The 20,205-nt window shown below is 37.7% G+C and overlaps 1 protein-coding gene across 2 annotated transcripts in view; it reads right to left on the minus strand.

The window, feature by feature from the left end:
• Positions 1–20,205, minus strand: part of TRIM23 (tripartite motif containing 23) — a 51,972-nt gene that overhangs the window by 3,798 nt on the left and 27,969 nt on the right. For both annotated transcript variants that reach the window (XM_049864394.1, XM_049864402.1), the window contains 5 exons: positions 19,600–19,815; positions 6,813–6,947; positions 4,626–4,755; positions 3,991–4,101; positions 911–1,035 (listed from right to left, as the gene is read on the minus strand). In XM_049864394.1, the coding sequence (XP_049720351.1) occupies positions 911–1,035; positions 3,991–4,101; positions 4,626–4,755; positions 6,813–6,947; positions 19,600–19,815 (717 nt within the window). The remainder of the gene's footprint in view (positions 1–910; positions 1,036–3,990; positions 4,102–4,625; positions 4,756–6,812; positions 6,948–19,599; positions 19,816–20,205) is intronic.

The raw sequence follows: 20,205 nt of genomic DNA on the forward strand, positions 1-20,205 counted from the left end.
CTTGGATTACTCCAGCAATTTACTGTATCTTTCTATTTCTGGTCCCTTATCTCTCTGATTCATTCTATGTAGATTCCCACTCTAGAATTATAGTCTTAAAATACTGATACGATTTTATCATCCGCTAGTCAAAAATCATTCTGATGACTCTGCTTTTCTTATCAAATAAAGCCTAAATTTTTCAGGCCTTCACAATTTGGCCTCATCTGTTGTTCTAGGTTTTCTTTTTCATCCTCCTACCCTACCCTTCAGAGAAGCCTGGGTGGCAGTTGGCTGCTAACCTAAATCTTGGCAGTTCGAACCTATCCAGCAGATCCAAGGAAGAAAGGTCTGATGAACTACTTCTGTAAAGATTACAGCCAAGAAAAACCTAAGAAGCAGTTCTTCTCTGACACAAATGGAGTCGCCATGAGTCAGAACTGGCTCAGCAATAATGGGTATTACCTACCCCTCACATATAAATCTGCCAAGTGCTCCCTAAAAACATTCATGCAATTATTTTCTCTGCTAATAATGTCCTTTCTTTCACATATTGACTCAAAATCTTATCCACAATTCAACATTCAACTCAAATCCGACTTTGTACAAATTTTACAAGATGCTACCTTTAGACCTACTCTCTCTCCTAATTTCCCATAACACTTTAATATTACTGACGTTACTTACCAGTCTTCTTGGTATTACAATCCCATATATATTCACATGTACACAGAAGCTTTTGGTAAGCATCAATTACCTTTCTCTTTTTGTATACTCCAAGGTACCCAGCACAGAAGTTTCCACATAAAACACAGTAGAACCTTCATAAATATCTATTGAATTTATTCTCTTTTGAAGTCTTTCCAGCTACCGTATGACATGGGAGGCACAAAACTACTATAGTAAGTATTCTGAGGTACAAATATATTACCTGTTTGTTAGCAAAAATCAGGAGCAAAGCATCTCGAAGTTCTTTTTCCGTTAACAACTTTGCAAGTTCACTGTGTGCTTCACTAACTCTGTCTCTATGACTGCTATCAACAACAAATACAACAGCTACCAAAAAGAAAAAAAATTCAATTATTCACTTAAGTTTCAGTAAATGGACCAAATATTTTAATGCTCTCATTATTAGGTCTACAGTTTTTCTACCATCATTATTTCTGCTTAAAGGCTGTGCATTGTGATGGATTACTTTTGTGTGGCCTTTCCATCTATGGTCTCGTAACCCCTACCCAGGTGATTGGGCAGGACTGTGTATTAGGGTAATTATGACCCACTAAGGGGATTGGTCATTTTGGCCTTAAAAGAGAGCCAATTCCAGAGCAGAGAGGAGGAGCCCACCACCACCAAGGAAGGAGACACCAGCAGGAGAGACCTGGCAGCAGGAGACAGCACGGTGGGCTTCTCAGCCCCCTGGGAGAGAAAGCTGAGTGCCTTTGGGCAGAGACTGAGGGCCAGGGAGAAGTGTGCCTGCAGAGCACAGCTGGGAAGAGGGTATCCTGATGGAAGAACTATATCCTGAGCGTTCCTAAGCTTGAGTTTTACCTGTTCTCTAATAAACCCCTTAATTGTATGGTCTGTGAGTTCTGTGTGGCCATTGCAATGAATTATTGAACCCAGTAGAGAGTGCTGTGGAAGGATGGTTGGTTGCAGAATTGGTAAAGATGGTGGAGACAGGAGGCATGTCTGATCTCCACCTCATAGGAATCAGCCTTGGGCTACTGATCCTGGTTCTCCTTCCCCCTTGTGAAGTTAGAGAAGGTCAGACTCCTGCCCCCGTGCCGTTTTTACAGGCTGCCTAGTATTGTAGGAGCACCTAGCAATAATGAAAGGAAGAACTATATGTTTACTTATTTATGCCACTAATTTATGGTACGATCTCGAGTTAAGTTTACGGGTAACTTCTCAGCTTTAGTTTCTACATCTACAACAAGGATTTACAACACTTGCTCTACCAAACACAAGCTGATATACATTTAATATTTTTTTTCTTAGTGAATAAAAATATGCCTTTCATGGTCTTCTACCTACTGATGCTACTTGTTCTTTGACTATTACTTCCTTTACCAAAAGACAGTCTTTTAAAAAAAAAATCACCATCTACCACAGCCTCCACCAGACTGAGACCAGTACAACTAGATGGTGCCTGGCTACCACCACTGACTACTCTGACAAGGATCACAATACAGGGTCCCGGCCAGAGCTGGAGAAAAATGTAGAACAAAATCCTAACTCAAAAAGAAAGACCAGACTTGCTGGTCTGACAGAGACTGGAGAAACACTGAGAGTATGGCCCCAGGACACACTTTAAGGCCAGTAACGAGGCCACTCCTGAGGTTCACCCTTCAGCCAAAGATTGAACAGACCCATGGAACAAAACAAGACTAATGGAGCACACCAGCCCTGGGGCAGGGACTGGACTGGAAGGCAGGAGGGAACAGGAAAGCTGGTAATAAGGAAGCCAGGGTTGAGAAGGGAGAGTGTTGACATGTTGTGAAGTTGTTAACCAATGTCATAAAACAATGTGTGTACTGTTTGATGAGAAATTAGTTTTTTCTGTAAACCTTATCTAAAGTTCAATATATATATATATATATATATATAAAATATATAAATCACCATCTTAGTCTTTCCAAAGTATTCTCTCTAGGCTAAATATTCCCAGCTCCTTCAAACATTCCTCATATTCAAGACATTTTTTTTTCCCGTTAATCAATGCTCATACTGAACTTAATATCAAAAATCTCAAAGCAGAAATAATTATCTAGTCTCCCATCTAGCTAAAAAATGGGATGATATGTAGAACAGTTGTCATGAACATAAGCTTCACATCTGGGTGTATGTAGTAGACAAAGGTATAGAAATGGGGCCTGTGACGGTTAAGGTTGTGTGTCAACTTGGCTGAGCCATGATTCTCCGTGGTTTGGCAGTTATATAATGATGTAGTTTGGCAGTTGTGTAATCATTTAGTCATCCTCCATGATGTCAATCTGATATGATCAGCCAATTAGTTGTAAGGGGAGCTTCTTCAGGGGTGTGGCCTGCATCTAATATATATATGGACGTTCTGGCAAAGCTCGCTTGCTTGCTCTGGATCCTACATCCAGCTCGTCATCATCTGACCTCTGGTTCTTGGGACTTGAGCCAGTGGGGTGCCCTCTTACCTGCCAATCTTGGATTCATCAGCCCCTGTAGCCCATGAGCCAATGGCCTGCATCTGACCTGCTGATCTTGGGTTTGTTAGTTCCTACAGCTATGTGAGTCAGGAGAATCCTCCAACCTGACACCTGACCCATGGACTTCGGACTTGCCAGCTTCTACAACTGTTTGAGCCATTTCCTTAAGATAAACTTCTGTTTCTCTTTATATATACATACACACATACATATATATATATATACACATACGTACACACACACACACACACACACACACGCATATATGCTTCACTGGTTTTGCTTCTCTAGAAAAGCCAGCCTGAGCCCAAATGTGAACATCCTAAAAGCTAGGTGAAGTATATGTGACATAATGCAGTTTGGTCAAAAGCAAGCCACCATAGGTTCTTCTGCAGATAAGAACTATTTGTGAATGGAAAGGAGGGAGCAGGGCTACTGAGATATCCTAGTAAGTAAATGTGTATTCAACTGAGCAGTAGAACCATATACTACAAATTCAACTCTGTACACTACAATTTTGCCAGTGATCATACCCATATGACCACTAATAATACACTTTTAACTGTCAAGGACAGTAAGAGGTAAGTACTCTTGATTGCCTGCATATCTAAGCTAAGTATAGTTTTTATGCTATAAAAAAAAAAAATAGTCATGGTTTTATCAATGAAATAAGCATCTTCCAGTCTTTCCAGGGGTTATCCACTGATATTTAATTGTACAGTCAAGTAATGTCTAATCAATGTTCAAGTATCAGCTTTGTTAGTTAAATCAGTATACTGAAAACTGGCATCCTAAAAATCAGAAAAATTAAGATGTCATTTTTCACTCTTACCTTGAGTATTGAGGTAATAATGTTTCCACAATGGTCTTAATTTGTGTTTTCCACCAACATCCCAAATAGTGAATTTTAGATTTTTATATTCTACGGTTTCCACATTAAAACCTGTTTTAAAAAAAAGAAGTTACTTTATACTGCATTCATATTTACAATTAGTGATACACAAAAGGCAGCCCCGTTTACAATTTTAACTTAAAAATTATCTGCATATAGCAATAGCAAACGCTGCCCAACCAACTCCACTCTTAATAAACCTGTACAGAGAATTTATACATTTAACAGCTGCTAGCCTTCTAAGCTTCCCCCAGGATTCTTAGGGCCTTGAAAGCTAAGTACCTGTCTGCTCGGCACCTCTACAACCCTCTTACCCTCAACTAGGCTCACTAATCCTCTATTCCTTTCTACTGTCCCACCAATACTAGGTTCCTTCTTACTATCCCACCATCCACATTTCAATCACAAAGCCACAAAATCATGATTTTTTTCTCTTAAAATGCTGGTGTCTTAGAGCCAGGAGAGAGCCCACCTCCATGCCATACCTGTAGCAACTAATACCCTTAGAACTTACCAGTAAGCTAGGGTATATCTATAAAGAATTCATTAAGTTAAAAACCAATACTCATACATACCAATTGTTGGAATGGGCTGCATGAACTCATCCTGTTTTAACTTAAACAAAATAGTAGTTTTTCCAGCACCATCTAATCCTAATGTGACAACTCGAATTTCCATTTTTGGGCCAATGTGAACTCTATTGTCCTGTAATTTAAAATTTTAAAGTATCTTGTTATTTTGATACACAGTTTAGAAATATCAGCATTTATACTTTTCATTGATAAGATACCTCATGTCTTCTCCTCACATCCTACTCATTCTCCAACCTACTGCAATATGAATTGTATTCCCCCAAATCTCCAGAATCCAATTTTCTCAGAAAGACAAATACCGCCCCATTGCCAAATTTCTCCTTAGTATAACTGACACTTTGTTTTTTATAGATAAAAAATATACACATCCACTTAATTTTCCCAGATTTTCTAGCTCAACAAAATCTTCTCAGAAGAAGTTTTTATACTATACTAAAAAACTCAAACAGGGCCCTTATACCTGAGAATGGTGAGGAGGAACAAGGGGGAGATGATTCATTGAATACATATTTCTTCTCATCCTTTTAAAATTTTACCAATCTTAATTATATCTCTTAATGTAACTGTTTTTCCCATAGTATTTGTGAATTCTTTGAGGGCTAAAATGTCCTATTCCCAGTGATACAGTGTTTTGCACAGAGATGTATACACAGATGATAACGAATGGCTCTTAGCATTTTGTTGCTGAACTTTGATCTTAGAAAAAAAATACTGAAGATCTATAAAGATGTAGTGAAACCCATGTCAAACAGTGTACTATAGATTAGTAAGAAAACATAATTAAGCCTGTGCATACCTTGCTTACTGGTTAATGTGCCCCTGCCCTGATTCCAGGACCTTCTTACATTTATATATTATGCTATAGATGAGAACCACTACAATTCATAAAAGTATCCCCAAAATATTTCTCATCCATGAAACTGACAGAATTCCATAACCTACCTAGACAATGTACTCTGTTGGCTAGGCTGTGGAGAAACATACTTTTATGTGCTGCTAGTGAAAATACAAAAGGGTACAACCCACGAAAAGGAATTGACAATACTTAGCAATATTACAAATACATTTACTCTTTCACACAGCAATCCCAGCTGTATGGAATGTATCACACAGATTCACTGACAAGACTGAAAAGACATGTACAAGGCTATCACAGCACAATTTCTAATAGCAAAAGACTAAAACAAATGTCCATCAATACTGGACTGGTTGAACAAAATAGGACACATCCTCACAATAGAGGACCTCAGAGCTGTAAAAAAAAAATGGAAAATATCTCTTTATTCTGCTATAGCATGATCTCTAGAATGAAGAGTTAAGTGAAAAGAGCAAGGTGGAGAAAAGTGTGTACGGTATTCTATGTTTAAATGCGGGAGGTGTGGATATAAAATGTAAACATATTTATGTTTTTGAAAATGTTAAGAATTAAACTAATAAACTCTACACGTGTTTCTATGGGGTAGGGAGGAAAAAGGGTGGACAGGATAGGAATAGAAGCTAGATTTCTCTGAATGTACTTTGCTATGTAGGTCTGACTCTGGATCATGTAAATGTTTCTCATAATTATAAAACAAAATTTAAAAAAAAGTTCCTAACAATAAAAGCAAAATAAAACATATGAACCTTTTTTAAAATTAAAAAAAAAAAGGGGGGGAGCCTAATTTAAAAGAGACTTAAATATATCAACCAAATGCCATGTATGGATCTTATTTGGACTGACTTAAAAAAAATTAATCAAAATACCATTATCACACCTAAGAAATTTAGCAATAAATCTCTAACCATTATCTAGATTTATTATTAAAATTTTTAGGTGAGATAACAGTATTTTGATTAGTTTTTTTAAAGAATACTTATATTTTGGAGACACACTAAAAGATTTCAAAGAAGAAATGACATGCTATCTGTGATTTGTTTCAAAATACCTAAGGTATAGGGGGTAAAGGGTAGAGTGGGGAAAAGGGTAGTTGAAACATAGAGTTTTTAATTGTTAAAGTTGGGATACAGAGAGACTCATTGTACCACTCTTTCTGTTTTACACTGATAAAAGTTTATAAAAATCTGGTAATTCATGGATTACATAGTTGTCTCTTCAAGGTAATTGTCATGGAATGTAAATCAATTATGATCTGTCAGCAACACACCTAAAACTGAAGTACAGTATGTTACCTTTGTAAAGGTGACAGGGATGCTGGCATCCAGGTGAATGTGGTCTGCAACTTCTGTAAACTGCTGCTGTTGTTTCTGCAATGTTTCTAGTAATCTCGTAATTTCTTGTTTTGCCAAAACAACTCTACAATCATCCTAGAGAAGACAGTTATTTTTCATAAACTTTTTGTTAAAGAAATAAGGAAAAAAGATGCTTAAATCACCCACATATTTTTAAAAAACACACACACATTTAATATTACAGCATTCAAAATGAAATGTAACTTTGACTAGAACAGAAATAACTGGGCGTTAATAAATAATTTAAGGGCCTGTCAACAGAAAAAAAATTTTTTTTTTTAGAAGAATGGATAAATTATGGTGTATTCACATAATGAAACTCTATACCACAGTGAGAATGAACCATAACTCCATGTGGTAATACAGACTTCACAAACAAAATGTAGAGTAAAAGAAGCCAGACACAAACAGTTTGTATTATATGATCCCATTTATATTAAACATGCAAAAAAAAAGATAAGCACTAGGAGCTGCCCTTATGGCAGAGGGCAACTAGTGATGGGAGCATAAGGGGGGCTTCTGGGGTGCTGGGAATGTTTTGTTACTTAATCCAGGTGCTGGTCACACAGCAATGTCCAGTTTGAACACTTAGTCAACCGAACACTATGCAAACATTTCTGCACATACGTAGTACTTCTATATAAAGTTTTTTAAAATAATGTAAGATATCCACGTGCTAATTAACAAAAAAAGGCCTAAAGTTCAAACTGTGAAAGTCTCCCTCACACTCTAGACCCTAGGCCCTCTCCTCAAGCTGAGCACTTTCCCATTTCTTTAATATTATTCCAGAGATTCTATGCATACACCAACACATTCTTCCTGTGAAAGAGAACGGTCAACAGCAAAAAAGCTCCATGAGAGAAGTAGGATTGTCTGTTTTTGGTCACTGCTGAAAACTTACATTAGGAAAAAAAAAAAAACCCATTGCCATCTAGTTGATTCCGACTCATAGTGACCCTACAGGACAGAGCAGAACTGGCCCATAGGGTTTCCAAAGAGCGTCTAGTGGATTCAAACTGCCGACCTTTTGGTTAGCAGCCACAGCTCTTAACTACTACACCACCTGGCTTATATTGGTTGAGAGTAATTCTACTGTTCCAGTTGCTCTGGACCAAAATCTTTAAGTCATTCTTACCTTCTCTCTACCTCCTATCTCACATACAATCTGTCCGCAAATCCTGTTACAGAGTCTGGCCATGTCGAGTCCCCATTATCCAAGCCACTATTAGCTCTCATCTGGAATTCTAAAACAGCCACTTAACTGTTGAACTCCTTCCTTCCATCTTTGCCTTCTTCAGTCTATTTTTCACACATCAAAGTGATCCTTTTAACAAGTCATTCTTCTGCTCAAAACTCCCCATTTCAAACATTAAAAGTTGAAGCCCTTACAACGGTCCACAGGGCCTTACATACAGTTGCCTGTTAACCTCACTGATTTTGGCTCTTATTACTCTTTCACTCTTTCACTTACTCTCCTCCACCACAGTGGCCTCATTTGTTGATCCCCAAACACACCAGGCAGCAGACCTAAGGGTTTTGCTCTAACCATTTCCTCAGCTGGAATATTCTTCCCCCACATCACAGCTTGAACTAATTCCTTCACCTTCTTCAAGTCTTTGATCAAATCTTACTTCTATCAATGATGCTTGCCCTAACCACTCTATTTAATAATGCAATCTGCTATACCCTTGAACTTTTTTTTTCTACACTTATAACTTTCTAACATACTATGTTGTTGTTAGGTGCTGTCAACTCAGATCTGACTCATAGCAAAACTACGTAAAACAGAACAAAACAGTGCCCGGTCCTGCGCCATCCTCACAATTGTTGTTATGCTTGAGCCCACTGTTGTAGCCACTGTGTCAATCTATCTCAGTGAGGGTCTTCCTCTTTCTTCCTGACCCTCTACTTTACCAAGCATGAGGTCCTGGTCCAGCGACTGGTCACTCCCGATAACACGTCCAAAGTATGTGAGATGTAGTCTTGCCATCCTTTCTTCTAAAGAGCATTCAGGTTGTACCTCTTCCAAGACAGATTTATTCTTTTGGCAGTCCATGATATATTCAATATTCCTCTCCAACACCACAATTCAAAGGCATTAATTCTTCTTTGGTCTTCCTTATTCATCGGCCAGCTTTTGCATGCAAGTGAGGTGCCTGAAAACACCATGGCTTGGGTCAGGTACACCTTAGTCTTCAAGGTGACATCTTTGCTTTTTAAGACTTTAAAGAGGTCTTCTGCAGCAGATTTGCCCAGTGCAATGCGTCTTTTGATTTCTTGACTGCTGCTTCCATGGCTGTTGATTGTGGATCCAAGTAAGATGAAATCCTTGACAACTGCAATCTTTCCTCCGTTTATCATAACACTGCTTATTGGTCCAGTTGTGAGTTTTGTTTTCTTTATGTTGAGGTGCAATCCATACTGAAGACTGTGGTCTTTGATCTTCATCAGTAAGTGCTTCAAGTCCTCTTCACTTTCAGCAAGCAAGGTTGTGTCACCTGCATAACGCAGGCTGTTAAATGAGTCTTCCTCCAATCCTGATGCCCCATTCTTCTTCATATAGTCCAGCTCCTCGGATTATTTGCTCAGTATACAGATTGAATAAGTATGGTGAAAGGATACAATTCTGACATACACCCTTCCTGACTTTAAACCATACAGTATCTCCCTGTTCTGTTCAAATGAGTATCTCTTGATCTATGTACAGGTTCCTCATGAGCACAATTAAGTGTTCTGGAATTCGTATTCTTCCCAATGTTATCCATAATTTGTTATGATCCACAAAGCTGAATGCCTTTGCATAGTCAATAAAACACAGGTAAGCATCTTTCTGGTATTCTCTGCTTTCAGCCAGGATACATCTGACATCAACAATGATATTGCTGGTTCCGTGTCCTCTTCTGATCCAGTTTGAATTTCTGGCAGTACTCTGTGGAGTACTGCTGCACCTGCTTTTGAATGATCTTCAGCAAATTTTATAGAAAGCTATAATTTTTGTTCACTGGTATATTCCATGTACCTCAACTGTACATGGCATATAATAGGCATCCAATACATATTTGCTTAAATGATAAATCCTCGGCACCCAGCATCATGTCTAGAACTTAGAAGATGCATAATTTTTGAGGAGGGAGGGATAATTAAGTTTTGTTCTCAAAGGTGGTAATAAATTTGTGATGTTTCATCAATTTCTCTCCTCAATTATCTCTGTGGCAGGGACTTTTTAAGAACACTGGTTAGGGTTAGGGTTCTGTAACCATAAAAACAGAACTTAAAGGCCCATATAAAGTATGAATCCAAGATCCTGATTTTCATTTGCAGAAACACATTCAATACCATAACATTAACAATTACCAGTCACTTTAACACAATCCTTCAGAAACTCCAAAATACTTTTAAATATTGTAGTAAATATGAACATACTTTTTTTTATATTAACTTTTACTGAGCATCAAGTGAACGTTTACAAATCAAGTCAGTCTGTCACATATAAGTTTATATACATCTTACTCCTTACTCCCACTTGCTCTCCCCCTAATGAGTCAGCCCTTCCAGTCTCTCCTTTCCTGACAATTTTGCCAGCTTCCAACTCTCTCTGTCCTCCCATCCCCCCTCCAAACAGGAGATGCCAACACAGTCTCAAGTGTCCACCTGATACAAGTAGCTCACTCTTCATCAGCATCTCTCTCCTACCCACTGTCCAGTCCCTTTCATGTCTGATGAGTTGTCTTCGGGGATGGTTCCTGTCCTGTGCCAACAGAAGGTTTGGGGACCATGACTGCCGGAATTCCTCTAGTCACAGTCAGACCATTAAGTATGGTCTTTTTATGAGAATTTGGGGTCTGCATCCCACTGATCTCCTGCTCCCTCAGGGGTTCTCTATTGTGCTCCCTGTCAGGGCAGTCATCGATTGTGGCCGAGCACCAACTAGTTCTTCTGGTCTCAGGATAATGTAGGTCTCTAGTTCATGTGGCCCTTTCTGTCTCTTGGGCTCTTAGTTGTCATGTGACCTTGGTGTTCTTCACTCTCCTTTCCTCCAGGTGGGTTGAGACCAATTGATGCATCTTAGATGGCCACTTGTTAGCATTTAAGACCCCAGACGCCACATTTCAAAGTGGGATGCAGAATGTTTTCATAATAGAATTATTTTGCCAATTGACTTATAAGTCCCCTTAAACCATGGTCCCTAAACCCCCGCCCTTCCTCCGCTGACCTTTGAAGCATTCATTTTATCCCAGAAACTTCTTTGCTTTTGTTCCAGTCCAATTGAGCTGACCTTCCATGTATTGAGTGTTGTCCTCCCCTTCACGAAAAGCAGTTATCTACTAACTAATCAGTAAATAACCCTCTCCACCCTTCCTCCCCCCCCCCCGTAACCACAAAAGTATGTGTTCTTCTCAGTTTATACTATTTCTCAAGATCTTATAATAGTGGTCTTATACAATATTTGTCCTTTTGCCTCTGACTGATTTTGCTCAGCATAATGCCTTCCAGGTTCCTCCATGTTATGAAATGTTTCACAGATTCGTCACTGTTCTTTATCGATGCGTAGTATTCCATTCTGTGAATATACCACAATTTATTTACCCATTCATCCGCTGATGGACACCTTGGTTGCTTCCAGCTTTTTGCTATTGTAAACAGAGCTGCAATAAACATGGGTGTGCATATATCTGTTTGTGTGAAGGCTCTTGTTTCTCTAGGGTATATTCCGAGGAGTGGGATTTCTGGGTTGTATGGTAGTTCTATTTCTAACTCTTTAAGATAACGCCAGATAGATTTCCAAAGTGGTTGTACCATTTTACATTCCCACCAGCAGTGTATAACAGTTCCAATCTCTCCGCAGCCTCTCCAACATTTATTATTTTGTGTTTTTTGGATTAATGCCAGCCTTGTTGGAGTGAGATGGAATCTCATCGTAGTTTTAATTTGCATTTCTCTAATGGCTAATGATCGAGAGCATTTTCTCATGTATCTGTTAGCTGCCTGAATATCTTCTTTAGTGAAGCGTGTGTTCATATCCTTTGCACACTTCTTGATTGGGTTGTTTGTCTTTTTGTGGTTGAGTTTTGACGGAATCATGTAGATTTTAGAGATCAGGCGCTGGTCGGAGATGTCATAGCTGAAAATTCTTTCCCAGTCTGTAGGTGGTCTTTTGGTGAAGTCTTTAGATGAGCATAGGTGTTTGATTTTTAGGAGCTCCCGGTCATCTGGTTTCTCTTCGTCATTTTTGGTAATGGTTTGTATTCTCTTTATGCCCTGCATTAGGGCTCCTAGGGTTGTCCCTATTTTTTCTTCCATGATCTTTATCATTTTAGTCTTTATGTTTAGGTCTTTGATCCACTTGGAGTTAGTTTCTGTACTTGGTGTGAGGTATGGGTCCTGTTTCATTTTTTTGCAAATGGATATCCAATTATGCCAGCACCATTTGTTAAAAGGACTATCTTTTCCCCAATTAACTGACACTGGGTCTTTGTCAAATATCAGCTGCTCGTATGTGGATGGATTTATACCTGGGTTCTCAATTCTGTTCCACTGGTCTACGTGTCTGTTGTTGTACCAATACCAGGCTGTTTTGACTACTGTGGTTATATAATAGGTTCTGAAATCAGGTAGAGTGAGGCCTCCCACTTTCTTCTTCTTTTTCAGTAATGCTTTGCTTATCCGAGGCTTCTTTCCCTTCCATATGAAGTTGGTGATTTGTTTATCACCTTAAAAAAACACATTGGAATTTGGATCGGAAGTGCATTGTATGTATAGATGGCTTTTGGTAGAATAGACATTTTTACTATGTTAAGTCTTCCTATCCATGAGCAAGGTATGTTTTTCCAATTAAGTATGTCCTTTTTAATTTCTTGTAGTAGAGCTTTGTAGTTTTCTTTGTATAGGTCTTTTACATCCTTGGTAAGATTTATTCCTAAGTATTTTATCTTCTTGGGGGCTACCGTGAATGGTATTGATTTGGTTATTTCCTCTTCGATGTTCTTTTTCTTGATGTAGAGGAATCCAAGTGATTTTTGCATGTTTATCTTATAACCTGAGACTCTGCCAAACTCTTTTATGAGTTTCAGTAGTTTTCTGGAGGATTCCTTAGGGTTTTCTGCATATAAGATCATGTCATCTGCAAATAGAGATAATTTTACTTCCTCCTTGCCAATCCGGATGCCCTTTATTTCTTTGTCTAGCCTAATTGCCCTGGGTAGGACTTCTAGCAGGATGCTGAATAAGAGCGGTGATAAAGGGCATCCTTGTCTGGTTCCCGTTCTCAAGGGAAATGCTTTCAGGCTCTCTCCGTTTAGAGTGATGTTGGCTGTTGGCTTTGCATAGATGCCCTTTATTATGTTGAGGAATTTTCCTTCAATTCCTATTTTGGTAAGAGTTTTTATCATAAAAGGGTGTTGGACTTTGTCAAATGCCTTTTCTGCATCAATTGATAAAATCATGTGGTTTTTGTCTTTTGTTTTATTTATGTGGTGGATTACATTAATGGTTTTTCTGATATTAAACCAGCCCTGCATACCTGGTATAAATCCCACTTGATCGTGGTGAATTATTGTTTTGATATGTTGTTGAATTCTATTGGCTAGAATTTTGTTGAGGATTTTTGCATCTATGTTCATGAGGGATATAGGTCTGTAATTTTCTTTTTTTGTGATGTCTTTACCTGGTTTTGGTATCAGGGAGATTGTGGCTTCATAGAATGAGTTGGGTAGTATTCCGTCATTTTCTATGCTTTGAAATACCTTTAGTAGTAGTGGTGTTAACTCTTCTCTGAAAGTTTGGTAGAACTCTGCAGTGAAGCCGTCCGGGCCAGGGCTTTTTTTTTTTGTTGGGAGTTTTTTGATTACCCTTTCAATCTCTTTTTTTGTTATGGGTCTATTTAGTTGTTCTACTTCTGAATGTGTTAGTTTAGGTAGGTAGTGTTTTTCCAGGAATTCATCCATTTCTTCTAGGTTTGCAAATTTGTTAGAGTACAATTTTTCGTAATAATCTGATATGATTCTTTTAATTTCAGTTGGGTCTGTTGTGATGTGGCCCTTCTCGTTTCTTATTCGGGTTATTTGTTTCCTTTCCTGTATTTCTTTACTCATTCTAGCCAATGGTTTATTAATTTTGTTAATTTTTTCAAAGAACCAGCTTTTGGCTTTGTTAATTCTTTCAATTGTTTTTCTGTTCTCTAATTCATTTAGTTCAGCTCTAATTTTTATTATTTGTTTTCTTCTGGTGCCTGATGGATTCTTTTGTTGCTCACTTTCTATTTGTTCAAGTTGTAGGGACAGTTCTCTGATTTTGGCTCTTTCTTCTTTTTGTATGTGTGCATTTATCGATATAAATTCGCCTCTGAGCACTGCTTTTGCTGTGTCCCAGAGGTTTTGATAGGAAGTATTTTCATTCTCGTTGCATTCTATGAATTTCGTTATTCCCTCCTTGATGTCTTCTATAACCCAGTCTTTTTTCAGGAGGGTATTGTTCATTTTCCAAGTATTTGATTTCTTTTCCCTAGTTTTTCTGTTATTGATTTCTAGTTTTATTGCCTTGTGGTCTGAGAAGATCCTTTGTACTATTTTGATGTTTTGGATTCTGCAAAGGTTTGTTTTATGACCTAATATGTGGTCTATTCTAGAGAATGTTCCATGTGCGCTAGAAAAAAAAGTATACTTTGCAGCAGTTGGTTGGAGAGTTCTGTATAAGTCAATGAGGTCAAGTTGGTTGATTGTTGTAATTAGGTCTTCCGTGTCTCTACTGAGCTTCTTACTGGATGTCCTGTCCTTCTCCGAAAGTGGTGTATTGAAGTCTCCTACTATAATTGTGGAGGTGTCTATCTCACTTTTCAGTTCTGCTAAAATGTGATTTATGTATCTTGCAGCCCTGTCACTGGGTGCATAAATATTTAATATGGTTATGTCTTCCTGATCAATTGTCCCTTTTATCATTATGTAGTGTCCTTCTTTATCCTTTGTGGTGGATTTAAGTCTAAAGTCTATTTTGTCAGAAATTAATATTGCTACTCCTCTTCTTTTTTGCTTATTGTTTGCTCGATATATTTTTTTCCATCCTTTGAGTTTTAGTTTGTTTGTGTCTCTAAGTCTAAGGTGTGTCTCTTGTAGGCAGCATATAGACGGATCGTGTTTCTTTATCCAGTCCGAGACTCTCTGTCTCTTTATTGGTGCATTTAGTCCATTTACATTCAGCGTAATTACAGATAAATAAGTGTTTAGTGTTGTCATTTTGATGCCTTTTTATGTGTGTTGTTGACAATTTCATTTTTCCACATACTTTTTTGTGCTGAGACTTTTTCTTAGTAAATTGTGAGATCCTCATTTTCGTAGTGTTTGACTTTATGTTTGTTGAGTCGTTATGTTTTTCTTGGCTTTTGTCTTGAGTTATGGAGTTGTTATACCTCTTTGTGGTTACCTTAATATCTACTCCTATTTTTCTAAGTAAAAACCTAACTTGTTTTGTTCTATATCTCCTTGTATCACTCTCCATATGACAGTTCTATGCTACCTGTATTTAGTCCCTCTTTTTGATTATTGTGATCTTTTACATATTAACTTCAGTGATTCCCTGTTATGAGCAATTTTTTTTTTAATTAATCTTAATTTGTTTTTGTGATTTCCCTATTTGAGTTGATATCAGGATGTTCTGTTTTGTGACCTTGTGTTGTGCTGGTATCTGATATTATTGGTTTTCTGACCAAACAATATCCTTTAGTATTTCTTGTAGCTTTGGTTTGGTTTTTGCAAGTTCTCTAAATTTGTGTTTATCTGTAAATATCTTAATTTCGCCTTCATATTTCAGAGAGTTTTGCTGGATATATGATCCTTGGTTGGCAGTTTTTCTCCTTCAGTGCTCTGTATATGTCGTCCCATTCCCTTCTTGCCTGCATGGTTTCTGCTGAGTAGTCTGAACTTATTCTTATTGATTCTCCCTTGAAGGAAACCTTTCTTTTCTCCCTGGCTGCTTTTAAAATTTTCTCTTTATCTTTGGTTTTGGCAAGTTTGATGATAATATGTCTTGGTGTTTTTCTTTTTGGATCAATCTTAAACGGGGTTCGACGAGCATCTTGGAGAGATATCCTTTCATCTTTCATGATGTCAGGGAAGTTTTGTGTCAGGAGATATTCAACTATTATCTCTGTGTTTTCTGTCCTCCTTCCCTGTTCTGGGACTCCAATCACACGCAAGTTATCCTTCTTGATAGAGTCCCACATGATTCTTAGGGTTTCTTCATTTTTTTTAGTTCTTTTATCTGATTTTTTTTCAGCTATGTTGGTGTTGATTCCCTGGTCCTCCAGATGTCCCAGTCTGCATTCTAATTGCTCGAGTCTGCTCCTCTGACTTCCTATTGCGTTGTCTAATTCTGTAATTTTATTGTTAATCTTTTGGATTTCTACATGCTGTCTCTCTATGGATTCTTGCAACTTATTAATTTTTCCACTATGTTCTTGAATAATCTTTGTGAGTTCTTCAACTGTTTTATCAGTGTGTTTCTTGGCTTTTTCTGCAGTTTGCCTTATTTCGTTTCTGATGTCTTGAAGCATTCTGTAAATTAGTTTTTTATATTCTGTATCTGATAATTCCAGGATTGTATCTTCATTTGGGAAAGATTTTGATTCTTTTGTTTGGGGGGTTGTAGAACCTGTCATGGTCTGCTTCTTTTTGTGGTTTGATATCGACTGCTGTCTACGAGCCATCACTGGGAAACTTGTTTTTCCAGAAAACCCGCTGACTGGGACGCTGGCTCCAGGCTCCGAATACAGTCGCTGCCTCCCCATATTTGTTCATTTTCCATCTCTAAATCTGTGTTTGTTGTTCAGGGTTCGTAGATTGTTATGTATGTGATCGATTCACTTTTTTTTCCGAGTCTTTGTTGCAAGAGGGATCCGAGTTATCATCTACCTAGTCCACCATCTTGGCCCCACCTCTCTGAACATACTTTTTTATAAAATAAATATAAAAATACTTTTAAGTATGATTTAGGATATGATTCAGTTCTGATTTTGGTGTGTACCTTGATTACTCATGAGTTGTACAAGTATTTATTGAACTCTTTCTATCTAGATACAAAGACTCTAGAGATACAAAGAACAACAAGAATTATCCTGTCACCAACTAGAAGGACAAACAAATATGCATATTATATCATTCAGGATCAAATCAGGAGACAAAAACCATACCATTTATTTTGAACAGAAAGAATGTAATAAAAAATACTGTTAACTAGGTATACTTATTAGATAACTGAAAGGACCTCCTCAGGCCCTCTCCTCACATGAGGAGCAACACTTGCAAGAACCCCAAGCAAAAGAAAACCCACAGGAGGCAAAGAGGAAGCCTCCTCCCATCTTCCAGCCTACCTCTAGTGCCCTGTATTGGCAGAGCCTAACATGGAGTCAACTGGTAAAGCAGATATGTGGTTTGTGGATAGCTTCAGCCCCAGCATCATAAAGCAGAGAACAGAAGAGTAGGATTCAAACTGAAGACAACTTAATAAACGGCATACACACCAATTGTTATAATGCTACGTGATAAGGATTAAAGAACAATTCAAAACTGATAAAGAGGTAGAGCTCTACAATGGCAAAAGAGTTAGCTGTACAATGACTTAAGATCCACACAATTATTAGGAGTCTATGACTTAAGATCCACACAATTATTAGGAGTCTATGCTTATCTGAAATTCCTAGCGTTAATAATTATCCTTATATCTCCTACTTATGAATGCAGGTCAAAAATATAAATACAACTAACATTTTTTTAGAATAACCTTGAATCTAATTTATTGAGAAAGTAACTCATCTGGACTTAAATAAAACCCGAAACCAAACCCACTGCCATCGAGTTGATTCCGACTCATAGTGACCCTTTATGACAGGTACAACTGCCCCCACAGAGTTTCCAAGGAGTGTCTGGTGGATATGAACTGCTGACCTTTTGGTTAGCAGCCATAGCACTTAACTGCTACGCCAGCAGGGTTTCCCTGGACCTAAATACAAGAACTAAAATCACAACACTCTTAGAAGAAAACAGAGGAGTAAAGCTTCAACACCTTGTTTTTGACCATAGTTTCTTAGATATGACATCAAACTCACAAACAACAAAAGACAAAATAGGTAAACTGGACTTCACCAAAATTAAACACTTTTGTGCATCAAAGGACTTTATCCATAAAGTGAAAAGACAGTCTACAGAATGGGAGAAAATATTTGGGAACCATATATCTGATAAAGGTTTAGTGTTCAGAATATATAAAGAACTCCTACAACTCAAGAACTAAAAAATAACCAATCCAATTAAAAAAGGGGCAAAGGTCTTGAATAGGCATTTCACCAAGGAAGACATACAAACGGCCAACAAGCATATGAAAAGATGTTCAATGACATTAGTCATTTAAAAAATGCAAATCAAAAACTACAATGACATACCAATTAATACCAACTAAAATGACCATTAATAAGGAAAAAAAAAAAAAAGGAAACTAACAAGCGTTGGCAAGGATGCAGAGAAACTGGAACCCTTGTACATTGCTGGCAGGAATGTAAAATGCTGCAGCCACTGTAAAAACAGTATGACAATTTCTCCAAAAGTTAAACACAGAATTACCATATGACCTAGCAATTCTACTCCTAGGTATATACATACTCAAAATACTTGGAAGCAGGGTCTCAGATACATGTACACCAATGTTCCCTGCAGCATTATTCACAATAGCCAAAAGGTAGAAACAATCCAAATGTGTCCATCAACAGAATGTGGTATCTATACACCATGGAATATTATCCTGCCATAGAAAGGAATAAAGGTCTAATACATGCTACAACATTGATGAACTCTGAAAACATTATACTAAGTGAAGTAAGTCAGACACAAAAAGACAAATATTTATGACACCACTTGAAATATGAAATATCTAGAATAGGCAAATGCATGGAGACAAAAGTTTGTTAGTGGTTACCAGGGGCTGAGGAGAAGGGGGAATGGAGTTATTGCTTAAGGGGTATTTAGCTTCTGTTTGAGATGATGAAAAAGTGGAAATAGACAGTGGTAATGGTAGCACAAATGGGGAAAATAATTCATGTCATGGAATTGTACATTTAAAAATGGTTAAAATAGCAATTTTTTTGGTATATATATTTTATCACAATAAACATTTTTTTTTTAAAGTAAGTATCTGCAAACTTAGTAACAAATTGCTTATGACACCTGAACCATCTCAAAACAGGGTTTGCTGTGACATCAAAGTTAAGAACCACAGAATTACAGTAGAGCTAGGTGTCTCTTTTGCATGTTAAGAGATACCTCAAAAAAGAGCAAGGAAGAAAGAGCTTCAAAGAAGAGCAAACATTTGAGTTGGACTCTAAGGAAAAAGGAGGGCTTCCACTACCAGAAGGCAGATACAGGCACTGCAAGCAGAAAGAATAGTACATGGTTGGTAAAGAACAGTAAAAGGCTTAGCATGACTGAAGAATGATGAAAAGGTAGAGCGCTTCTGGAACACATGGTTTTATGGTGGGGAAAGCACATGAAGGAGAGGACAACGATATGGTTGGTGGAGTAACTCGAGGTTAGAGACCAAGTCCTAAGGACAAAGCTAATGCATGCAGCGCAGACACTAGATATTTATTAAATTAATAAGATAGACTAGTGTGTACTTCTTTCCTAGTTAAATAACCTTGCAAATCCTCTTTCCTAAACCATGTCTAAATTATGTTTAAACTATCTACCTGCTGCAAAGTCTTTTCACAATGAAGACAGGCTGTTGAAACCTGGGACAACAGAATAGTCATATCTTCTTGTTGCTGCCTGAGCCAAATAAGTTTTTCTCGAACATGGGCATCAACAACACTTAGAGCCATCTCTTCTTGACGACACAGAGTTTCATGCAGATCAGAAAAATAAGCTCGGACACATGACCGGGCATTTTCCGCGGTACCTGGAACCTAAAGAAATAAAAATAAGTTTTAAACAATTATAACCTCAACAAAGATTTTACACGTGAAACACTAAATATTTAAATATCACCTATATCCTCATAAACTCCAAAATTTATACCTACACACTAGACCTCTCCTCTTAATGCCTGACTTTGTACACTCAACTGCTTACTGACATCTCAAGCAAAATGGAATACCTAATATCTAGTCTCCCCAACCCCAAACTCAGTCTCCTCTATTGCAGTAAATGACAACTACATCCTTCTGGTTGTTCAGGCCAAAACTTTTGGAGTCATCCTTAACACCTCTCTTTCATATCCCATATCTAGTTCCTCGGCAAATTCTGTTGACTTCAAAATATATCCAGAATCTGATCATGCCCCACCACCTCCATTT

The sequence above is a fragment of the Elephas maximus genome, chromosome 2, assembly GCF_024166365.1.
Source record: "Elephas maximus indicus isolate mEleMax1 chromosome 2, mEleMax1 primary haplotype, whole genome shotgun sequence".
NCBI classification, from domain to species: Eukaryota; Metazoa; Chordata; class Mammalia; order Proboscidea; family Elephantidae; genus Elephas; species Elephas maximus.